At 37.7% G+C, this 22,628-nt stretch overlaps 1 protein-coding gene across 10 annotated transcripts in view; it reads right to left on the bottom strand.

The window, feature by feature from the left end:
* Positions 1–22,586, bottom strand: part of CCDC88A (coiled-coil domain containing 88A) — a 127,075-nt gene extending 104,489 nt beyond the window's left edge. For 9 of the 10 annotated variants that reach the window (XM_082357926.1, XM_082357927.1, XM_082357928.1 and 6 more), the window contains exons 1-2: positions 21,680–22,586; positions 21,480–21,580 (exon numbers count right to left, since the gene is read on the bottom strand). In XM_082357926.1, the coding sequence (XP_082214052.1) occupies positions 21,480–21,580; positions 21,680–21,742 (164 nt within the window). In that variant the 5' untranslated portion in view covers positions 21,743–22,586. The remainder of the gene's footprint in view (positions 1–21,479; positions 21,581–21,679) is intronic. The other variant, XM_082357923.1, reaches the window with a different exon arrangement.
* Positions 22,587–22,628: the final 42 nt, after the last annotated feature.

The following is a 22,628-nucleotide window of genomic DNA, read 5'->3' as shown; positions in this document are numbered from 1 at the left end:
TAATAGTGAAGTGAGTTAAATCCAACTTGTGACTGATTTATACTTAAAGCAAATAATGAGTAATGAATTGCCCAAAGCAAATGGCAGTATAAGTGGAAAAGTGGGTCTCTTAGGTAAAGGTAACACCCAGAACTAGTTACTTACAAAAACAAGGAGACTATACTGCAGCAGTCAGATCACGTGTCATGGCAGAGAAAAGACAACAGCGTGGTCAGGAGGTCATGGTTAAAAATTCAGAGAGCTGAAGGGAAAATTCTGTTTTATGTAATCAACTTGGTACACGTTCTGTCAGTAAGTTAAATCCTCATTGAGCACATACTGTGGCTATATTACTTAATGTATAAGAGCTTAGTTTAGTCACGCTATCATTGTGGAGAAAAGTATGTTTGTAACTGGGAAAAGAGAGTAGGAATAACCCTAGTAAAAATGTTAGGTATACTACGGTTATGTAAATTTCATTTGGAATCACAGACATTCAGTAAATATCTTTTCTCTCTAGTCTTCTTCCATCTTTTTATTTCTATTTTCATTACTCTATATTTGAATTCCTTTAAATTACCTCTCACCCATGACTATCTCCTAAATGATAACATTTAGACCTAAAAAATACTTTAGAGATTATCTAGTTTCAGAAATCAGAAAATTGAAATCCAAAGTAGTAATTTGCCTAGGCTCTTACAACTTTTTCCCTTTACTCTCTCTCTTTCAACCTTTTCTCTTATCATTCAGGACAACAAAGAAAAGACCAAAAGAAAAAGGTTTCGGCAATGTTATCTATAAAATGCACGTATACAATAAATCATTGTTTTTATTATATTGTTTGAGCATATTCCTAATTGATTTCATAGTGATTAATCAAACTAAAGAATATTCATTTCCTTCTCCCCTCCAGTTCATTACAGTAATATTTTATTAAAAAACCTAGGTATTTAATCCTGATGACAAATATTTAAGAAAGATTTTAGTATTGATATTACTACTGAAGAGGTATGTAAACTAAAAAAACTGTACAAGTTTACAGTGCAAGCCCATTGTTACATGACAATATATAATTTGGATTATACTTTGGAATGGATGTATAATATCCCAATAAACATGTGTGATTTCATTCCCACTTTAATAAATTTTATAATGTAAATATTATCTTTGCCCTGACAGAATTGTTACCAAGTTTCTCTGTGCTCTTAAAGTGATTTTTAAAATTAAGTCCTAAAGTTTCGTTTAAAATTTTATGTCCAACATTCCTCATATGATATTTCAAAATTTATTCAGTTGCCAGAAAGGCCTATAGTCTCCTTTGCATAAAGCTCTTCTAAGAATTAGCAAGTTTTAAGAATTTAGAATTTTGGTGTGTTCAAAATCTTTTATGAATTTTTTTTTACAAAAAAAAAAATCTGTAAGTTTTATATTAAGTTTCTTCAGCCTCTGAGAAAGTTTGTTTATAACAATTAAAACAATTCTGAACATAAAAAGAGGGAACAGTTCAGCTTTTATATACTAAGGATATCAGATGAAATTACTTTAGAAATCTGGGAAAAAGGTAACTGCTAAGCACTCTAGTTATGGACCTAGAGAGCAATAAACTTTCGATTACTAGGCTTGGGTTTCCCATTTGATTCACGCTTAACTTGAGTTAGGGTCATACTGACATATGTTAGGATCATGAAAACAGGCCCTTTGACCCCAAGAACATGATCTCTTTATGTGAGAGGGATTTCCCTCAGGTGAAACTACCTGAAAAGTCTTAATCTCAACTCCCATGAAAAAGAGTTGAACACTTAAGGATGGATTTACTGAAATTTATGCAAATCAAGAAAATTAGTAACTTTATGGGACTTCCCTGGTGGCACAGTGGTTAAGAATCCACCTGTCAATGCAGGGGCCACAGGTTCGATCCCTGGTCTGGGAAGATACCACATGCTGCAGAGCAACTAAGCCCGTGCGCCACAACTACAGAGCCTGCGCTCTAGAGCCCACGAGCCACAACTACAGAGCCCTCGTGCCACAACTACTAAAGCCCGAATGCCTAGAGCCCATGCTCTGCAACAAGAGAAGCCACCGCAATGAGAAGCCCGCACACCGCAACGAAGAGTAGCCCCCGCTCGCCACAACTAGAGAAAGCCTGCACGCAACAACGAAGACCCAACCAAAAAAACCCAGCCAAAAAAAAAAAAAAACCAAGATAAAGAAAATTAGTAACTTTAGGAAAGTACTATTTTTTTAAAAAAGAAAAATGTAATAATGATACACTACCTGCCTCTGAAGGAAACATTATATGTGAATACTGATTACTGATTTAACTAAACTTATAATAAAGAAACAAATTAGAAGGACAGGGTAAGAAAATAAAGAGATGGGACATAAAAAAGGCTAAAATCTCACCTACCATTATCAGGAAGTCAGTAGATAATGCCTAAAAGGGATAAACCAAGAAATACTAGGGTAAAAAAATAAAATAAATACTAGGGTAGGCATTTTTTTACTATATTTGGGGCTAAGTGACAGAAGAAACTGCTAAAAAAAAAGTTAAAAGTTCTTACTCTGGGGAACAGAACTGAGATGTAAGTTAGGGCAGGGATTGCTGTTTTTCATTATGAACATTTTGGTATTAACTAATTCTTTTAACCATGTAAAACATTTTTTTAAAGAGGGAAAAGACACCCACAAAAAATTCTGTTTCATGAAGCCTGTCTATTTCATTTACTTCTAGGGAAAAATACGAGGCTATATATGCGAGATTCAATGCTAGAGACTGAGGGTAATAAGATGTGTGAGACTATGCATAAGAAAATAAAACATTTCTTCTGTAAAAAATATGCATTTTATGTAAATATAGAAAGCACTCCATTCCTGCATGTATTTTAAGGTTTATTTCTTTACACAGTAAAAGTTACAGTACAGAAATTTAAACACACTTGGTATAAGTCCAGAATTCTCTAAAAAGAAATTGTAGTTTACTCAGTATTCTAAATATCCTGTCTTTTCTTCATGTTTAATATTTAAAATGCTAAACAAAGATTAATTCAGAATAGGCAATCATAATTAATGAAGTTTTGTTTAAGCTCTTTTTGAAAGCATACCTGTTTTTAAAAACAGACTTTATCTTTGGAAAGACCTTTTTTTAAAATAAAAGATGAGCTATTGAATGACACACATGTGATAGGTGAGCAAGTACCTTTCTAATTATATACAACTATTTCTAAGCCAACATAATCTCAAATCGACCATTTCCTCTTACAAAGTGAAAACTGAAAAATGCTTTAGAGGCAAAGAGCCTAGCAATATAGCTCAAATCTGTCCAACCAGAAGTTAAATGCAACATGGCAGTAAAAGACAGCCTCAAGCAATTTCACTTTTATAAATGACCTACTTATGACAAGATACATTAATTTCAATAAACAGGCTATAGTATTATCTACCACTGTATACAGTAATTTTTAAATTAGAGTAAAAGAGGAAGGAAAAGACAGTAATTCTGCAACACTAATATTCTAAGATTTGGTCCTTATGTAACCAAGGATTATATCTTTACTTATTTATTGACTAATATCTATAAGAAACAGAAATCTGATAGTTTTAATGGCTTTATGCTCTTCTACCCAGACTTCAAACCTCTTATGTATCCTCTTGGACCATCTGTTTAGTGTTGGTGCTTAACAACTACATGTGCTCATGTTTTTGATAATGCCATTCTAATTTAAAGCTAGTTGTATACAGAGTTTTTAAAACATTTTTTGAGATATTTTATATTATGAAACATATAACCGCATAGTATTTACACGTCACCTCGAAACATTTTGAAATAACTAAGTTATTTGCATATCTGACTTCAAATGTACATATACCAATATGATAGCTTTATGAAAAATTATTAACTGGGTAAATATCATCACATTTAGGGTTATTCAAGTAGTAACGTATCAGGGAAATAAGTGGTTTTAAAAAAAAGTATCCCTTCACCTTAGTAGTATCTCCCCCTTCTCACAAACTCAATCATTGTGCATGATGGCCAACAATAAAACCTAATATTAATATATAATCTTTTAAATATCTACAAAATATTTTCGCATATGTTAACTAATTTGATCTTCACAATGACTGAATAGTCATTCTTGGAGAGATATGTGCTACATAATTACCACATAGACATTATGGACACAGCCCAACCCCCTTCTGTACATTCTCATAATTTAAGATACATAATTTAAGATTCGAAAGTTGAAGAAATATCTGACATTTTCTAGTTAGCCCAAGATTGAGCTAGCAGTACAGCATGATACTCACTGATTTAACAAACAGAACTAATGCTTTGATTTAAAAATTGCAAATGGACAGAAATAGAATAAAAATCCAATACACTTAACTCTGGTTTTATCTGAATTGGATAAAATGACTAAAGATCTACCCTTTACTTCTTAGAATGAGCCAACATGAGCCCTTCAAATATTAGTCTAGCAATTTTCTAACTTTTCGGTCTGAAGACCTCTTCCAATCTTTTTTTTAAAAGATTTTTTTGATGTGGACCATTTTTAAAGTCTTTATTGAATTTGTTACAATACTGCTTCTGTTTTATGTTTTGGTTTTTTTTGGCCGCGAGCATATGGGATCTTTACCCCCTGACCAGGGATCAAACCCGCACCCCCTGCATTGGAAGGCGAAGTCTTAACCACTGGACTGCCAGGGAAGTCCCCTGAAGAACTCTTTTCACTCTTAAAAATTACTGATAACTCCAAGGAGCTTTTATTTATGTGAGTTACATCTATCTATATTTACTATATTAGAAATTAAGAAGTAAAAAATAATTTATTAATCCATCTAAAAATAACAAACTCATATGTTAACATAAAGAACATTTTTATGGTAAGTAGCTATCTTTTTCAAAAACAGTAAAAATTTTAGAGGGGAGTGACATTCTTTCATAACTTAGTAAATCTCAAATCTCTTTAATGTCTGGCTTAATAGAAGACATCTGGGGCTTCCCTGGTGGCGCAGTGGTTGAGAATCTGCCTGCCAATGCAGGGGACACGGGTTCGAGTCCTGGTCTGGGAAGATCCCACATGCCACGGAGCAACTGGGCCCATGAGCCACAATTACTGAGCCTGCACGTCTGGAGCCTGTGCTCCGCAACAAGAGAGGCCGCGATAGTGAGAGGCCTGCGCACCGCGATGAAGAGTGGCCCCCACTTGCCACAACTAGAGAAAGCCCTTGCACAGAAACGAAGACCCAACACAGCCATAAATAAAATAAATAGAAGACATCTGAATTCTTAAATCTGCTTCTACATTCAATGTGCTGTGATACATTATTTTGTCTAAGTATATGAAAAAAGTTGACTTTACATAAACATGCAATCAGTAAAAGGAAGTGTATTTTAATAGCCTTTTCAGATAATTATTGATATTCTTCTTTGATACTACCAAAATTCAGTGAAGTGGTACTTTTTTAAAGGTTGGACGAAATCTGGAATCCGAAGCCCTTATCAATGAACTTTTCTTACTGTTATACATTAAAATCCATTGGTTTATCTGGCATGTTGAATGGATCTTTTACATACGCATGATTTCTTATCAAGCATTGGTCATTTTGAAAATTGGTTCATTGAGTTATACAATCTTCCAAATGCTGCACATTTTATTATTCAATATTTTAAAATTACATCATTGATTTTTATGACCTCCAATCTCATTAGAAAAGTCTTTAAATATTGAGAAGCTACCAAGCTCATGGTTTCTATAATTCAATTTTATCACTGACAAACATAGTATCAGTTACTTTCCTTGAAGTGATAGGCTCACTTTATTCATTTTTGAAAAAGTGCCGAATACTCAAGCCTGAATAACTATGGTTTGTCTGTCAGTCATTCTTTCGAGTAAAAACAGTGTTCCAGGGCTTCCATGGTGGCGCAGTGGTTAAGAATCCGCCTGCCAGTGCAGGGGATACGGGTTTGAGCCCTGGTCCAGGAAGATCCCACATGCTGCGGAGCAGCTAAGCCCGTGCGCCACAACCACTGAGCCTGCGCTCTAGACGTGCTCCGCAACAAGAGAACACACCGCAATGAGAAGCCCGCGCACTGCAATGAAGAGTAGCACCTGCTTGCCATAACTAAAGAAAGCCCACGCGCAGCAACTACTGAAGCCCGCCCGCCTAGGGCCCGTGTTCCGCAACAAGAGAAGCCACTGCAGTGAGAAGCCCTCGCACCACAATGAAGAGTTGCCCCCGCTCGCCGGAACTAGAGAAAGCCCACGCAGAGCAAGAAAGACCCAACACAGCCAAAATAAATAAAAATAAAATAAATAAAGTTAAAAAAAAAACAGTGTTCCACAAAACAGAGACTTGTTTGGCCTTGCAACTCAAAAAATCATGAGTACTTTTTCTTGAGATAATCATTATATTCCATTAGGCAACAGAAGTGTTTTATGCATACTTCCCATTTTTTCCTACAGAATGTAAAAAACGACACGTACAGGGCTTCCCTGGTGGTGCAGTGGTTGAGAATCTGCCTGCCAATGCAGGGGACACGGGTTCGAGCCCTGGTCTGGGAAGATCACACATGCCGCGGAGCAACTGGGCCCGTGAGCCACGATTACTGAGCCTGCGCGTCTGGAGCCTGTGCTCCGCCAACAAGAGAGGCCGCGATAGTGAGAGGCCCGCGCACCACGATGAAGAGTGGCCCCCGCTTGCCACAACTAGAGAAAGCCCTCGCACAGAAACGAAGACCCAACACAGCCATAAATAAAAAAATAAATTTTTAAAAAAATCTTTAAAAAAAAAAAGACATGTACAGGCGGGCTTCCCTGGCGGTCCAGTGGTTAAGACTCTGCACTCCCAATGCAGGGGGCGCGGGTTTGATCCCTGGTCGGGGAACTAGGATCCTGCATGGCACGTGGAGCCGCCTTAAAAAAAAAAAAAAAAGACACGTACAGTACTCAAGGGTCAAGATTCAATAAAATAACTTTTACTGCTTCATCAAGGGCACTTTAAAGTGAAGCTGGATTTCTTTTTAACCACAAGTACAAAGTGTGAAGAATACAATGACTACCAGCACAACTTGGTACTACTCCTTGATTCATGCTAAGATGTCAGCAGTTTTACCCACCTTTGCTTTCATACCATCATTGCTTTTGCAACACAGGCAAGAAAAGCAAATGACATCTTAATATTATTATAAAAATAATTTTGACTTGACAGAGAACCAGACAGACCCCCAGGTGTCTGTTGATCCCACTTTGAGAACCACTGTATTAGGCAAATCAACTCCTGTTCTTGATTATGGAAACCAGAGGACGTAGTATTATGCTAATCAGTGCCTTCATAAAATAACAGAATCTTCACTTATTCAGTGGTCAACCACATGGCCAGTCACTGAAACAAAAATTGTTTATATAGCACCAACGAGCATCACTGACTGGTGACGGAACCTTCACCCACTGTCCTTAAGCCTTAAGAACAGGTCACAGAAGTCTGTTTAAATCAGTATCCTAGGGCAGTATATGCTCCAGATCCAGTCAGTCCTAGAGACTCAAGAAATCTCAAACTGAGCTGATATGTAGTTAGGTATTTTCCTTGATCAGTGACAGACTTATTAACCAGTATGGCTTTCACTCCCACACTATTGATTCACTAAAGATACTTAACCTGAAGTCCATAAACCCTCCTAGGGTAATTTAAATAGTTCACTTGATTAATTATCAGTGACAGGTATCATTGTCATTTTTGAGAAGCAATAAAGCCCTCTAAAATGAGGAAAAACTTTAAAAAGTATTTTTGAAAGTACAATCTCTTCTAATTAATGAACTAAAATGCATAATCATAGAATCTTACCTGAAGTAAGAATTTTTAAAATTTGATAAGAAAATACTTTTTCATCATCAGTTCTTCTAATATTAAAAAAAATAGCCCCCATAACTCTAAGGGTAACTCTAAGAATATGAATTCTATAAAGAGCAGAATTCTTAAACAAGATTGGTTTAATATGCCCTTTTCAGGACACCATAAAAGTGATCCAAAAGGATCACAAGCTAACTTCATTATAAGCCCACCAATTAAAAGCAAAATAATAGATGCCTATTTAAAAGGCACTGGTAAGGACAGACAGAAATGAAAGGAAAAATACAGTAAAAAGAAGTAAAATAGAAGAGAAAAAATAGCCACACGCAAAACAAGTGTAGTATTGAAAAAGATGTGATCAACTGAAAACCAAGTTAGAAGAAATGCACACAAATAGGGAGGTAAGGAATGATTAATAGGCAAGATGGTCTACAAATGGCCCAGGAGGAATAAACTGTTTTGGGGACATCCAATTTAATAAAATGGGTCACTAGTTTTTAATAGAGGAACAGATGACCTAAGATTTTAGAATAGGTTAAAAGTGACTGGGAACAGCAAAGTTCATGAATAATGGGATGTTCAAAAGAAAAATGTGCAATACTCAATAAATAATGAGCTTAATTTCTCTATAAATTTAAGAATTTAATTTTTTAAATAGAATTAAAAACAAACAAACAAAAAAACCTCTGGAGAACTATGCAAAGAAGACCAGAGTAAATAACTCTGCAACAGCCTATGTCTTCAGAATAATGTGCAAAACAGAGTAATTATATGAATATTCTCAGATAACAGAAAAATCTGAAGACAGCACTACCCAAACTCTGAAACACTGTTTTAACCTCTATTAGCACAGACAAAACTTCAAATCCTCACAATTAACAGAAGTATGCCATAATGAGCGCTAAATTCTAAACAGTTAAAATGCAATGGAGTTCCCTGGCAGTCCAGTGGTTAGGGCTCGGAGCTTTCACTGCCAAGGTCCCAGGTTCAATCGCTGGGAGAGGAACTAAGATCCTGCAAGCCGTGCAGCACGGCCAAAAAGAAAAAGCAACTTAATTTTCAGAGAATTGTTAAATCTCCTACATAAGCTATATCCCATAAATGTAGACTTAAAAGCATTCCAAAAGCCCAAAAGAATTGTAATAACACATCCTAAAACTATTTTACTAAATAAATTCACAGATGAAATATGCATTAACTAATAGTAATGAGAATTTAAACAAGAGCACAAACAAACAGCAGTTGAAATGTTTCTCATACAAAATTAGGCATCACTGTCAAAACACATGACTGTCTTACACATTTAAATGTTTTAGTTGCAAGTTATGAAAAAAAAAAGAAATTAAATATCCTTATTTCTTCATGCAAAATAGTATCCAAACTTCACATCATTTTTCCTATAAGTATATAATTTTAAATATAGTCTGTCTACTCAGCTTTAACCTTGGCATCATCTTTCATTCTTCCTTTTCACACACTATACCTAGTATTCCATCAATTCTTTTGCAGTAGTTCTTGAATTTGCTCCTCCAATCATACAGCTCACCCTGATCTAGGACCTCAACACCAAAAGCATAAATGACATCCATTACTAACCATCTATCTTCCTTACCTGTTCATCAAGCACTGATAGAATGATTCCATTGATTCACTGGTATAATTCTCAGTACTTACAATACTGTAAATATTGGGTTGGCCAAAAAGTTTGTTCGGGTTTTTCCATAACATTCGACGAAAAACCCGAACGAACTTTTTGGCCAACCCAATAGTATATGCTCAATAAATTGAATAAACAAATGAATTCCATACTCAACCTATTCTGCAAACTAATGCCAAAGTTATTTTCCTAAAATAATACTTTTAATCCTCTAATAAGGAATTTTAAATGGCTCTCCAATGCCTGCCATATGCAGCCTAATTTATACTACCTGTAGTTAATTTTCAGGTTTCCCATAAGCTGGCCTACTCTGGTTCTCCAACGTGGATCCTCTACTAAGGTTAGTCCCCTCACCATCTCCCAAATATTAAATATACATAATATGCTTTTTCCTCACGCTGCTTCCCTAGCTTAAAACACCCTCTTCTCATCTATGGCAACCAAGTCCAATCATTCTACAAGGTTTGAATCAAATCTAGCTTCCTCCCTATTTAGGCTTCCCTGATTATCCATAACCCTTGAAGCTAAACCAAACTTCTAACTAACTTATAAACAGTAGAGTTCCCTAATCTAGACCTGCTAATACACACACACACATACACACTCACTGAAAAGAAACATGTAAAACTCAAACAAATTAAAGAAAGAAAAAAGCTAATAACCACAGATTTACTTTCAAATACATGCTTGGGATCATTCACCATTCACTATAGATTCATCTTGGTCAGTTATATACATTCAATACCTAACACAAATACTTAAGTTTAAAACAATAAAATGAGATACTGAAGATTATGAATCATCACATGTATATTCTATTCACAGAGGTAGAAATATATCAATAGCTTAATTCATTTACAAAGATTTTAAACAAAGAGTTGGAGAAAATTAAATTAGCCTTCAATTATGAGTAAAAAACACTCCATTTTCACTTAACATTCAAATTAACTAGGATTTTATTGTGGTTTACCCTTTCTTAACCAGTCTCGGCAAAAATGGATTGGAGTATTACCTCCACTGGTCTTTCTCCACTTCTCAGCCTCCACAACTTTTTAATAATCCAAGTCTTAATCAAGGACTAAGACTCAACACCTAAAACTAAACCATCATCTTTGGTCCTTTATCACCCAAGGGAACGGAAACAGTCATGTTGTCAATGGTAATGTGAAGTTCAAAAATTTTTTTCTAGCTGTCACTAGGAAAGTATGTTACATTAAGAATACATCATTTAAAAAAATTTCCTGAAAAACTATTGAGATATTTGACAAAGTTTCATTTTTAATACACAGATTATACTAATAAAAGTTCCAATTACTGGTCTTCTTTCTCTACTACTATTTTTTTCTTTAATTATAACATTGTTAAAATGAGCTATTTATTGTCCAGCTTTCTATTTTAATTCAAAGTACTAATGTCTACCTCTAGTGGTAATCAAGAGATCATAGCTTGGGACTTCCCTGGTGGCAGAGTGGATAAGATTCCGCCTGCCAATGCAGGGCACACGGGTTTGATCCCTGGTCCAGGAAGATCCCACATGCCGCGGAGCAACTAAGCCCATGCACCAAAACTACTGAGCCTGCGGTCTAGAGACCGCAAGCCACAACTACTGAGGCTGCATGCCACAACTACTGAAGCCTGCACACCTAGAGCCTGTGCTCCACAACAAGAGAAGCCACCGCAAGGAGAAGCCCACGCACCGCAACGAAGAGTAGCCCCCCACTCACCACAACTAGAGAAAGTCCGCATGCAGCAATAAAGACCCAACACAGCCAAAAATAAAAAAATAAATAAAATTAAACTTTTAAAAAAAGAGAGATCATAGCTTCATAAAGAATAAGGAAATAAGTTCCTTCTCAACCTTAGTTATCTTCACTCTATTCCATTTTATCCACCCATTACCATGGTCTAACTGTGGCCCTAAATCACCATTCAGAATTGCAGCCTCAAAAATCTCAAATTCTAAAAGTGCCCTCTGACCTCAACATCCCATACCACTCTGTCTCACTTCTTCACGCCTTCTAAACCTACTGTTCTTTCATTATTGCAAACTCTACTCTATCAGCCTCCCCCAATGACACTCGCTTTCCTCCTCACTTTAATGCTCACACTCTATTCGTTTCAACTATCCCACCTGAGAATGTTCCCATCCCACATTTATAATACATATCAATCCCCAATTTTGAATAAACTCCACAGATCTTTTTGTCAGTTTCTGAGTGCTAAGCATCCCTGGTAAGTTATTCAACCATGCTGACTGAATATGTGGTTTCCAAACCTCAAATAAGCCATCAACCCTCATGACAATACTTGTGCTCATCTTTGACTCCCTTTGTGATTTTCTCCCAGCAGCCTTGTGAAACTGTCCACTTTCCTCAAACCTCCAGCCTTTTAATGTTGCAGTTTCCTAGGATATGTCATTGGCCCTCTTGTGTATTTTTTTTTGACACCTATGTCCTTAGTTTCTATTACAAACTTAAAAGCTAACTCCCATATCTCTATCTCTATTCTAAACCTTTCTCCTCTAAGCACCAGACCTATGTATATCCACCTGCCCAAAAGATATTTCTCACTGCTCACCAGACATTCCAAAATAAACTCTAAATTATTTTCTACATCTCCCCTCCCCTCAACTTTTCATAATGCCTTACTTAAGAAGGCACTAACATCCATTCTTCACCCAAGTAAAAAACTTGATAATCATCCTAGACACACCCCTCTTGTGCTCCATACCAAACTTGTAACCAAGTCCCACCACGTCAGCATTATCTCTCTTTCATATCCTTTCTACATCAGTGCGGTTTCTATCTCTGTTCTGGACCTCATCAGCACCAACATCAGTCCTTCTAAAATGCAAATGCTATCTGTTTCAATTCCTCCAATGTTCTGTAACCTATATTACTGTTTTTCAAGCTGGAGTAAAGTAGTGAGTGAAACCTTTTAAAGAAACGAATTATCAAGAATCTCTGAGGATCTGTCCATAGACATCCTAAGAGTCAAAGACCCCTGTTTGAAAAAATGGCTTAAGAAACTAACCTTAGTCTGTGAAAAAAAAATCTTTCAATTGTGAATTATCACTGCAAAAGAAATTTATTATTATTACCCCTTAAAGAAGAATTTAAATTACTGACATGAAAACACAAACATTAAAATTCCTGGGGACTTCCCTGGTGGGAAGGACTTCCCTGGTGGCGCAGTGGTTAAGAATCCGCCTGCCAATGCAGGGGACATGGGTTCAATCCCTGGTCCGGGAAGATCGCACATGCTGTGGAGCAACTAAGCCCGTGCGCCACAACTACTGAGCCTGCGCTCTAGAGCCCGCGAGCCACAACTGCTGAGCCCGCACGCCACAACTACTGAAGCCCGTGCACCTAGAGCCCGTGCTGTGCAACAAGAGGAGCCACCACAAAGAGAAGCCCGTGCACCACAACAAAGAGTAACCCCCGCTTGCCACAACTAGAGAAAGCCTGTGTGCAGCAACAAAGACCCAACACAGCCAAAAATAAAAAATATTTTTAAAATAAAAATTCCTAAAGACTCCCAAGAACACCTGTGGACCCAATTAAAGAAACACTAGTTAAGATGGTTAATTTTATGTGTTAACTTGGCTGGACCACAGTGCCCAGATATTTGGTCAAATGTTATTCTGGATGTTCTGTGAAGGTGTTTTCTGGACAAGATTAACATTTAAATCAATGGATTTTAAGTAAAGTGGATTACCCTCCATAATGTGGATGGGCCTTATCCAACCATTTGAAGGCCTTAATGGAACAAAGACTGACCTTCTGCTAGAAAATTGCCTTTGAACTCAGTGCATTTCTTCCCTGAGCTCACGCAGGCCCACTCCATTAGATTTTGGACTAAGCCTCCACAATCTCATGAGCCAATTCTTTAAAATAAATCTAACTCTCTCTGTCTCTCTCTCTCTACACACACACACATCTTGTTGGTTCTGTTTCTCTGGAGAGGACCTGAATGAATATACATTTCCACGGGAAAAAACTCAATCTTCCAACATGGTATCTTAAGGACAGCTTCCCACTCTCTACCTCTTCAAATTCATTTCCCATGTGCAAAAAGCATACAATCTCTGCTTTGGCCATACAAAATATCCTACAGTTCCCCGATTCCTCCATTTTTATTCACATTTTCATGCTTCTTTTCATGCTATTTTCTTTACTTAAAATGTCCTTCCTCCTACTCCCACTATTTGTGTCTCTTATTCACCCGATTGCTCCTACTCAACTTTCATGTCCCAATTCAAATTTTTCTCCTCCAAGAAGCCTTTCCACCATGTAAATAATCACCTCTCTCTTTGTGCCAACACTGTACCAAGAACATAATTCCACTACATAGCACATATGTCACACTGCAATTTGTTTACAAGCTTGTCTCCCTTACTAGTGGGCAAAGACCATGTCTTACTCGGCATCACATCCCCAGCACCTAGCAGACAGTTTGTCGTATAGACTTTGTTGTATAGTAAGCACTCAGAAACTATTAAATGAATGAACTGATCTTTGAATGAGCCATCCCTTCATTCTTCTCACTAAGTACTGTATCTATAGATCGTGGCAAAAGAGATCTCTGCCCTGAGCCCCACTCTGGCCTTCCTCAGGATATGCCCCTCACTACTGGGCAAGAAGTCCTTGAAAACAAGAGGACATACCCATACACTCCCCCTTCTTGATGACACTCCATTTACTGGAACTATGGAATTTCTTGTTTAAATACCTCTAACCCAACTTCAGGACCTGCGCAGGCCTCTTTCCCAGATCTGTCCTTGGGATGGACTATGCTACAGATGTGTACATCCTTGGGCCAAGGAGCAGCTGTTTGGAGTAGGGAGTACAAGAGCCTGGACCTCATGCATGCATGCAAGATGTCCACAGGCATGCACAGAGGACCTCTTTGTGGTGTCAGACAGAGCCAGGGATGGGGACAGGAGGTTGGGATCCACCTCTTCTGATACAAAACTGTGACTTTATGAATTCTAAATTCCACAAATTCTTTATTTGAATTTTAACTGTAAGGCTGTGGACAAAAATCTCAATATGTTGAACATCATCAAGAAAGTTATGGGAAACCAAACTGAAGGCTCTGTATATTCTAATACCATACAAAACCAGGGACTATGACATTGTTCTTACCACCTCACCTCAGCAAGACATAACATAGGTGGGGAAAAGATCCAATGAAGGTAATTAAAATAAATAAGGGGACAGAGGGAAAACAAAAGAAAGAAGGAGAAATAGAAGACAAACTAAAAAGGAAAACAAACTAAATTCTACAATACTAAAACTAGAGAGTATCCTCAGAATTTTGAAAATTAATAAAATTATAAAACATCTTCATTCATTCCTTTGACATTTACTGAAAACTTATGACGTACCAAATCTATGCTAGGTGCTGGTGATACATGCCAGACACTATTCTAAGTGCTGGTGATTCATAACATAAAGTCTCTAGCCTCCAAATGCTAACTCTCTAGTAATAATACCACTTTAACAATTTAGTAAAGGTAGATAAGGGATCATAGGGGAGAGAGCAATTAACTCTGCCAAGGGACTTCACAGGGTATTAAAGGATGAGGAAGAATTTGCTAGGCAAAAAAAGGGGAAAGGGCAGTCTAGGGGAAAATAATTATTTTAATAGAAATAAAAGATATCAACAGCTAACATTTATTGAGCACTTGCTATATGCTAAGCACTGTGCACAAATCATTCTATTTGATTCTTATAATAACCCTGTGATCCTCTTTTTATCCTGTTTATAAATGAGAAAATTGAGAAGTGAGATGACACCAATAGAGATCACACAAAACGAAGCTGTGAAAGATCATGACTTGTTTGAGGAAACATAAATATCAATAGGTAGGTATGGTATAGCACAGGATAATAATAATGACAAAAACCAGCACTGGGGATACAGTGGTCAACAAAACAGAAAACAGATACTCTCCCTGCCTTAGGAGAGATTATGTCTACTCCAGGAAGGAAACATTATCTCCCATCTTAGAGATGTAGGAACTGAGATTTAGAGATGTCAAGTAAATTGTTTAAGGTCACACACCGTGTGTGTGTGTGTGTGTGTGTGTGTGTGTGTGTGAGAAATGAAACCAACTCCATCTAATTCAAAGCCCAAATTCATTCCACTTTACCAGACAGCCTCTCTATTATTCATTCATTCAAGATAAGTGTATCAAGAACCTACTGTGTGTCAAGCACTGTGTTTGGAACAGAGAGATAAAAGATAAAGTCCTTGGCTTCAAGAAATTCACAGGTTAGTCAGTAGAGTCTACCTAACCAAGAACTGATATTACCAAGGTATATATAGGGTCCTATAGAAGCACAAGGAGGAGTACTATGCCTAGGATGAGCCAGGGAATGGCAGCGAAGTTAAAGAAAGCAATAGTAAGAAGGTGAAAGAGTGTTCTAAGGAAGGGAAGAGTGTCTAGAAAGGCACTGAGACATATGAGAACACAGCTTGTCTTTGGGAACTCTACGTTTGCTCAATCTTAGGCTATGCACTGAGGATTGGTACCATGCAAAGATGAAAACAGAGAATTAGGGAGCAGTCAGACCTCAAAGGAGTCTAGACACTCAAGTAATGAGTTTACTCTGAGGGCAGAAGAAAGCTACTGAGCCATCTTAAAGGTAGGAGTGACATGATAAAATCTGTGTTTTAGAAAATTTCACGTGATCACAGATGAGGAGACAACCTGAAGGAGGGCAAGCCAAAGGTAAGAAAATCAGTCAGGAGCTACTGCATTAATCCCAAAGTCAGGGACACATCTGAGAAATGTTTGGGAGGTAAATCACAAAACCTGGTAGTAAGACAGCAACTCTGATTACATCATGAGTGTGTTATTAAAGAAGCAAAACAGGGACTTTCCTGGCAGTCCAGTGATTAAGACTCTGGGCTTCCAATGCAGAGGGCGCAGGTTCAATCCCTAGTTGGGGATCTAAGATCTCACATGCCACGTGGCGTGGCCAAAAAAAAAAGCGAAACAAAACTAAACAAAAATTGTATGAGAGAGACCATACCAAAATTCAGAGTTAATGCCATACCTGGTAAGACAACTTATATATTTTATAAGTCACTTTGGGGTTATTATAGTCATAAAGTTAGCACAATCTATTTTTGAATCTTAAGTACTGATAGAATGAAGGAAGATTTCTCAGTCAACTTCCTCTATTCAATGGCTCCTTTAGGTACACTTTATGAAGCTGTTTCTCAGGAAATACTTAAGCAGAAGTTGGATGACCATGTGTCATATAAGAATGATTTTCATAGATGATTTTTAAAGTCCCTTCAAATTCAAGAGTCTAAAAGAAGAAATGCCATAACAAGTATATCACAATTACTACATTATTCAAGTAGAGATTTCTATAGCTATCTAATGGGGTTGAATCATAGAAAGTAATTCCAAATATTGTTCTGATACTATTAACAATTTTTCCATACTTAAAACTATAACATATCCATATTTTCAACTGCTTAGGTAATATGACTAGGATTATGAAATCAACTACAATGTCACAAATTCCTTAAAAATTCATAGCAAGTAATATTCTACATTGGTTGCAAAACTGCATGACATCTCAAACAGGAAAATGATTATTTCCCCTTCACTGTCACCAAGCCCTATGTCTGATAGCTAGCACTGAGGAAAAAAGATTTCATTTGGTTGAAGTAGGAACATGCCCTGCAGCATGCAGAAGAGCTGGCCCATCATTCCAGATCTCTAAATAGCTTCCTCTTCCCATTAGTTAAAGAGAACTGATGCCATGTCACAAGCTCTTACAGAGATTCTTTGATTCAGGAGCTACTCAATGAAATCCAGGATTCATCTCTGAATACACTGAATCCCAAATCAGTGAACAGACTCTGAAATTATAAGGCAGAGTCATAAACTGGCACGAAGAAGTCAGCTCTTTACTTTCAAATTCTAGGTCAAAAATAGCAAATTCAGAGTCACTAAACTAACCAATATTCTTACTCTTAAAAAACTCTTTAGACGAAAAAAAAATTCTACCATAGGGATCCTAAACAAAATTCTACGTCACATCTGAAAGCAGGAACACAAGACTGGCAGGGCAAAAATGTAATTGTAAGTATATAAACAGATTTCTACTTCTAGCCAACATGAAATAAAAGGAACCAAATTTACCCTCCTGCCTGAAACAACTGGGAAAAAAAAAAAAGACAAAACATATGAAGCGTTTTTCAAAACAGTGGTCATCAGGCAACAAAGGACAGTAGATCCCTGATAAGGGGTAAACATACAAGATAAGTCCTACAATTGCCCCAGTTTATTGCCTTGAAAGAGTTTCTAGGCCACAGAACAGGAATGGGGAACCTATGCAGAGCACACACAGTGGTCTCCCTGCGTTGACGAGACAGAACTTAGTATGGAGACAGCAAGGTGACTGTCATATACAAAGCAGAGTACCTAAGAGAGAGCTGCACAGAAAGATCCAGAGAGCTACACAGGGTAACCCTCAAGTCTTCAGCTGAGTACTTGTAAGTATATACGTGTGAGGAAACTACACACGGACAGTGAAAGAACCACCAAAAAGGATTACAGGGACACCACCCAGAGCTCACACAGGTCCGGGAATAGTTCCTGTTCCCACCAGCCAGAGTACTCAGAAGGATTTTGCCTCAACAGTGCAACAAAGCAAAGTGGTACTGCCTAACACAACTTAAAAGCAAGATCTGAAAAGATCACTGTTTCCAAGTAACTTAACTGCATTCCAGAACAAAGCTCAAGAATATTTTTAATGGGATACAAAAATATCCTGCACCCAACAACAAAGTAAATTTTCAAATGTCTGGCATCTAATCAAAAATGACCAGGTATGCAAAAGCAAGAAAACACAACCCATAATGAGGAAAAAAATCAATCAAAACCAATCAAGAAATGGCACAGCGCTTCCCTGGTGGCGCAGTGGTTGAGAATCTGCCTGCCAATGCAGGGGACACAGGTTCGAGCCCTAGTCTGGGAAGATCCCACATGCCGCGGAGCAGCTGGGCCCGTGAGCCACAACTACTGACCCTGCGCGTCTGGAGCGTGTGCTCCGCAACAAGAGAGGACGCGAAAGTGAGAGGCCCGCGCACCGCGATGAAGAGTGGCCCCCACTTGCCACAACTAGAGAAAGCCCTCGCACAGAAACAAAGACCCAACACAGCCAAAAATAAATATAAAAATAAATTAAAAAAAAAAAAGAAATGGCACAGACAGTACAAGTAAACATGAACTTTAAGCCAGTTATTATTGTATTCTACATGTTCAAGAAGCTACAGAAAAGACAAAGCATGAAATCTATACACATGCAAGATATAAAAAAGACTGAATTTTTAGAGATGAAACTACAGTATCTGAAATGAAAAATACACTGGATGGGATTAACAGCAGATTAAACATTACAGAAAAAAAGATTAATGAATTTAGCAAGATTATCCAAAGTGAAACAGAGAAAAAAAGACTGAAAAAAAAATTGAATGGTATATCAGTGAACATCGAGCAGCCTGATATACATATAATTGGACTTCCAAAAGGAGGAAAGGAGGCAAAGAAAGGATATATATTTAAAGAAATAATGGCCAGAATTTTTCCAAATTTGATAAAAACTACAAAACCACAGATCCAAGAAGCTCAATGAACTCCAAGCACAAGAAACATGAAGAAAAATACACATGCTGCATTTACAAACGGTTCTCGCTCACAAATTCTACAACCAAATGTAATCTAGAAATTACTCAGACTGAAGCTAACTTTTAGGTTAACTTACTGGGTACAATTTCAACTGACAATTTAATAGAGTATATTAAATCAAACATTAATTTGAGCAACGTGCTTAATAGAAATCTTAATGATTTCAAAATTAGTAAAATATAGCTTTTAAAACAATGTGTATTTTGTTGCCCTATTTGGTAAATAATTAGGTAATTTGTGTTGATCTTATTTTAGAAAGATAGTTTTTAAAAAGCTAAAACACACGTCTTCCTTTTTAAAATTTTCTTTTCCTTTAATTTATATAGGTCATTCAGAACAGAATTAGGACACTGAAAAAACTTTTAAAGAAACTGAGAGGTGGAATTGAAAACAGAAGCAGATTTGAGGTTTGGAATGGAGCTGCTCCTCCCGAAAAAACAACCTGGCAACCACTACTTTGGAACACCATTACTTCCAAAATATAGACACATATATATTTTAAGTATAAAGCTGTACCCAAAGTGGAAACAAGCTGAAGTGTCTGTTTTTAGCACCTTGGGTAACAATTTAGGATTCAAAAAAATCTAAGTATTTTTTGGAAAAAGAATCATTCAAATAAAAACCATTAAAGGGGAAAACTAAAGTAATGTATTTTCCTATTTTTGTGAGCACACCTGTTTTTTTAGGGTTCAGCATACAAATTCACAATCTTCTGTCTAAAAACAAACAAGAAAAGAGACATAGGGGAACAAGTTCTGAGTATCTACTGTAATGGCTACCCTTCCTGTCATTTGTGTTCCCTAAAATAGAAGTCAGTTTAATTATTCTACCATTTTGCTTGGGAAATAGTGGGATATTTCAAAGATTAAAGATAGTTCCATGGGAGGGCAGCCCAAAATATATTTATTATCCCTGGAAATAATTAATGTCTACATTCCCTTTTCCTTCTTTAAGAAAAAAAATATACATACACGTTCAGATAACATATATTTCTTTGGGTGCCTACACAAATAAAACACTTTTGGAAAACATGTAGTAGTATAATACTTCCCTGTAGGATCAACACATTCATGAAAAATAGCACAAAAATCTCTTTGAGCATATAGACTACGAGTCTCTTTGAGTACACAGACTGATAAGTTTACCAGTGGAACAGTTATTTATGGATTTGACTTATACCTTCTTTTAAGTAGAAAAATCTAAAAAGAAAACTAATACCAAAAAAAATACAGAATTGATCATTTACATGTTAGGTTATTAGTCTATTAACAGTAGATTTATTCTCTGGTGACAATTATTTATTAATAATGTACTAAATTTCCAAACATAAAACATAAGAATGTCCTAAAATTGAAAGTTCCAAACTACTCTTGTAATCAGTTTGTATTCAAGACAAATAAGGCTAAATACACATTATTTTGAGCACAACTGTAATATTCACTACCTTGATGTGCTGAGAATGCACATATACTACAATAACTATGATAAAAATGGAGCTTTGATTTCACTGATCCAGCTACCAATATGATTTCGATATTCAATTGCTACCTCAAAATCACTTTCCTACTTAATTTAAACCCAATATCATGAACATAAAAGACAAAGATTTGCCTACTAAATCATCAGCCAGTTGTCATCAAGATTTCAACCACCTGCATTTCAAAACTAGCTCTAAGAATACCTTAAAATGATTCCCCAAATATTAATCTACTAATTCACACAATAAATCACCTAATCAGACTTTAGTTATATGCATTTAAAGTACTTCCTACAGCAACAGTCCTCACCAATCAGAACTGTTGTTTGAAATTCTTTCCTCTGAAATCTGTTATTACTTCACCAGTTTCAAATTTTGAGCCATTTATTTTTAGACACAAAGGTTAATAAGAAACATTTCTGCACCAAATGCACATAACTTCACAGTAAAGCCTTTTTCCCCCCTTAGGAAACTACTGTAATTCCCCTCCTCATTTTACCAAATTATCAAAGAGGATACAATGTGGTTTGGATTTCAGCACTGAAGACAATAAGTGACAATACATGATTTGCAGAATGAAAAATTAAAGTTTCACAATTTTAACACGTATAATTACTGGCTTGTGATAAATGGGCTGGGTATGTAAGATTATCACTCCTTTCAAGGTCCAATTCTTAAACCACCTGAATTTTTCTCGCCAAAAAACTAAATTAGGATCTTAAAACATAAAGCCTCTAAGTTCACAGTATGCAAGTTTAAAAAAAAAAGTTGCCTAGAAGAAAAAAAAAAAGAACACTTACATTTGGAGCATGACTTGGTTCAAGAACACCCCATCCACCAAAGCCACATATTCATCCAGGTTGGTCCCATTTCCTGCAGCCAGAGGTCCAAACGTTTTAACCTAGAACAGAATGATGATCATCACGACACGAACGCCCACCTCCATCTCTGCAGCCACAAATAATGCAGCAAAATATACAATAAATAACACCCCACTTACCCAAGTGACCAAAGGGCTGGTCATGAACTGCTCCAGAAGGGGAGTAAAAATCTCGTTCTCCATTTTACAGAGAATGTACTTGAAAAAAGGAACTACCACAAAAATAACCCTAGGGAATTGGTCACTAAACGTCGAAGAAGTAAGTAGAAATCAATGAAAGTCCATTTTGGCACTGGAAGAAAATCCCATCGTGGAGGGGAGAAAAACGCTCCCTCCTCAAAAAACACCCCAGAGGGAAACGAGCCGAAATCCCGAGAAGTGGCTCCGACAGCAGCCACGAGCAGCAGCCTGCCCTGGAAATGTCTGTACCGGGCGAGGAGGGGCAGAGAAAAGGCATCTGGAGGGAGGAGGAGGAAGGGAGAAGGGGTTGGAGCAGCAAGACAAAAAGCCCGTCAAGGTTGCCCAGCTCCTGGAGGAGCCAGACCAGCGAGGCTGCCCCCAATGAATTAATCCACCGTGGGCTAAATGAAATCCCACGTTAGATACCACGTTAAGGGTTGCGAGCGGCCGTCAGACTTGACCTCCGCGTTCCGCTCCACACGTTTCACCCACCAGTGGGCATGGAGCCGCTTTGACCCGCGGAGCCTCCCCTGCCCGCAGCCCCTCACCAACGACAGGCAGGGCTCGCCCCTTCCCACCGACCGCACACCATCCCTCCGCCGACCCCGAGCCTCGCCGCCTGCCCCCTTCCCCTCCCAGGGGGTGGGGGCTTGAATGTGTGTCCCTAACCCCCCAGTCTCCCGAGCCCCGCCAGCCTTTTCAGTGCGCCTCAGGGAAGCCCTGGCAGAAAATCACCGCCGCGTTACAGCCTCCTTCTCCGCCCTCTCCGGAGGAGCCAGAGTAACGGCCTCAGAACCGCATTGCCGCATCACACCCCGCTCCCCGCCGCCCAACCAGCGCCTCCAGCCCGCCGTCAAAGGGGCGCGCTGCTCCCTCCGCGCCCATATCC

The sequence above is a fragment of the Balaenoptera borealis genome, assembly GCF_965194805.1.
Source record: "Balaenoptera borealis genome assembly, chromosome: 15".
NCBI classification, from domain to species: domain Eukaryota; kingdom Metazoa; phylum Chordata; class Mammalia; order Artiodactyla; family Balaenopteridae; genus Balaenoptera; species Balaenoptera borealis.
The sequence above is the reverse complement of the archived record's forward strand: the minus strand, read 5'-3'. Positions and strand labels throughout refer to the sequence as shown.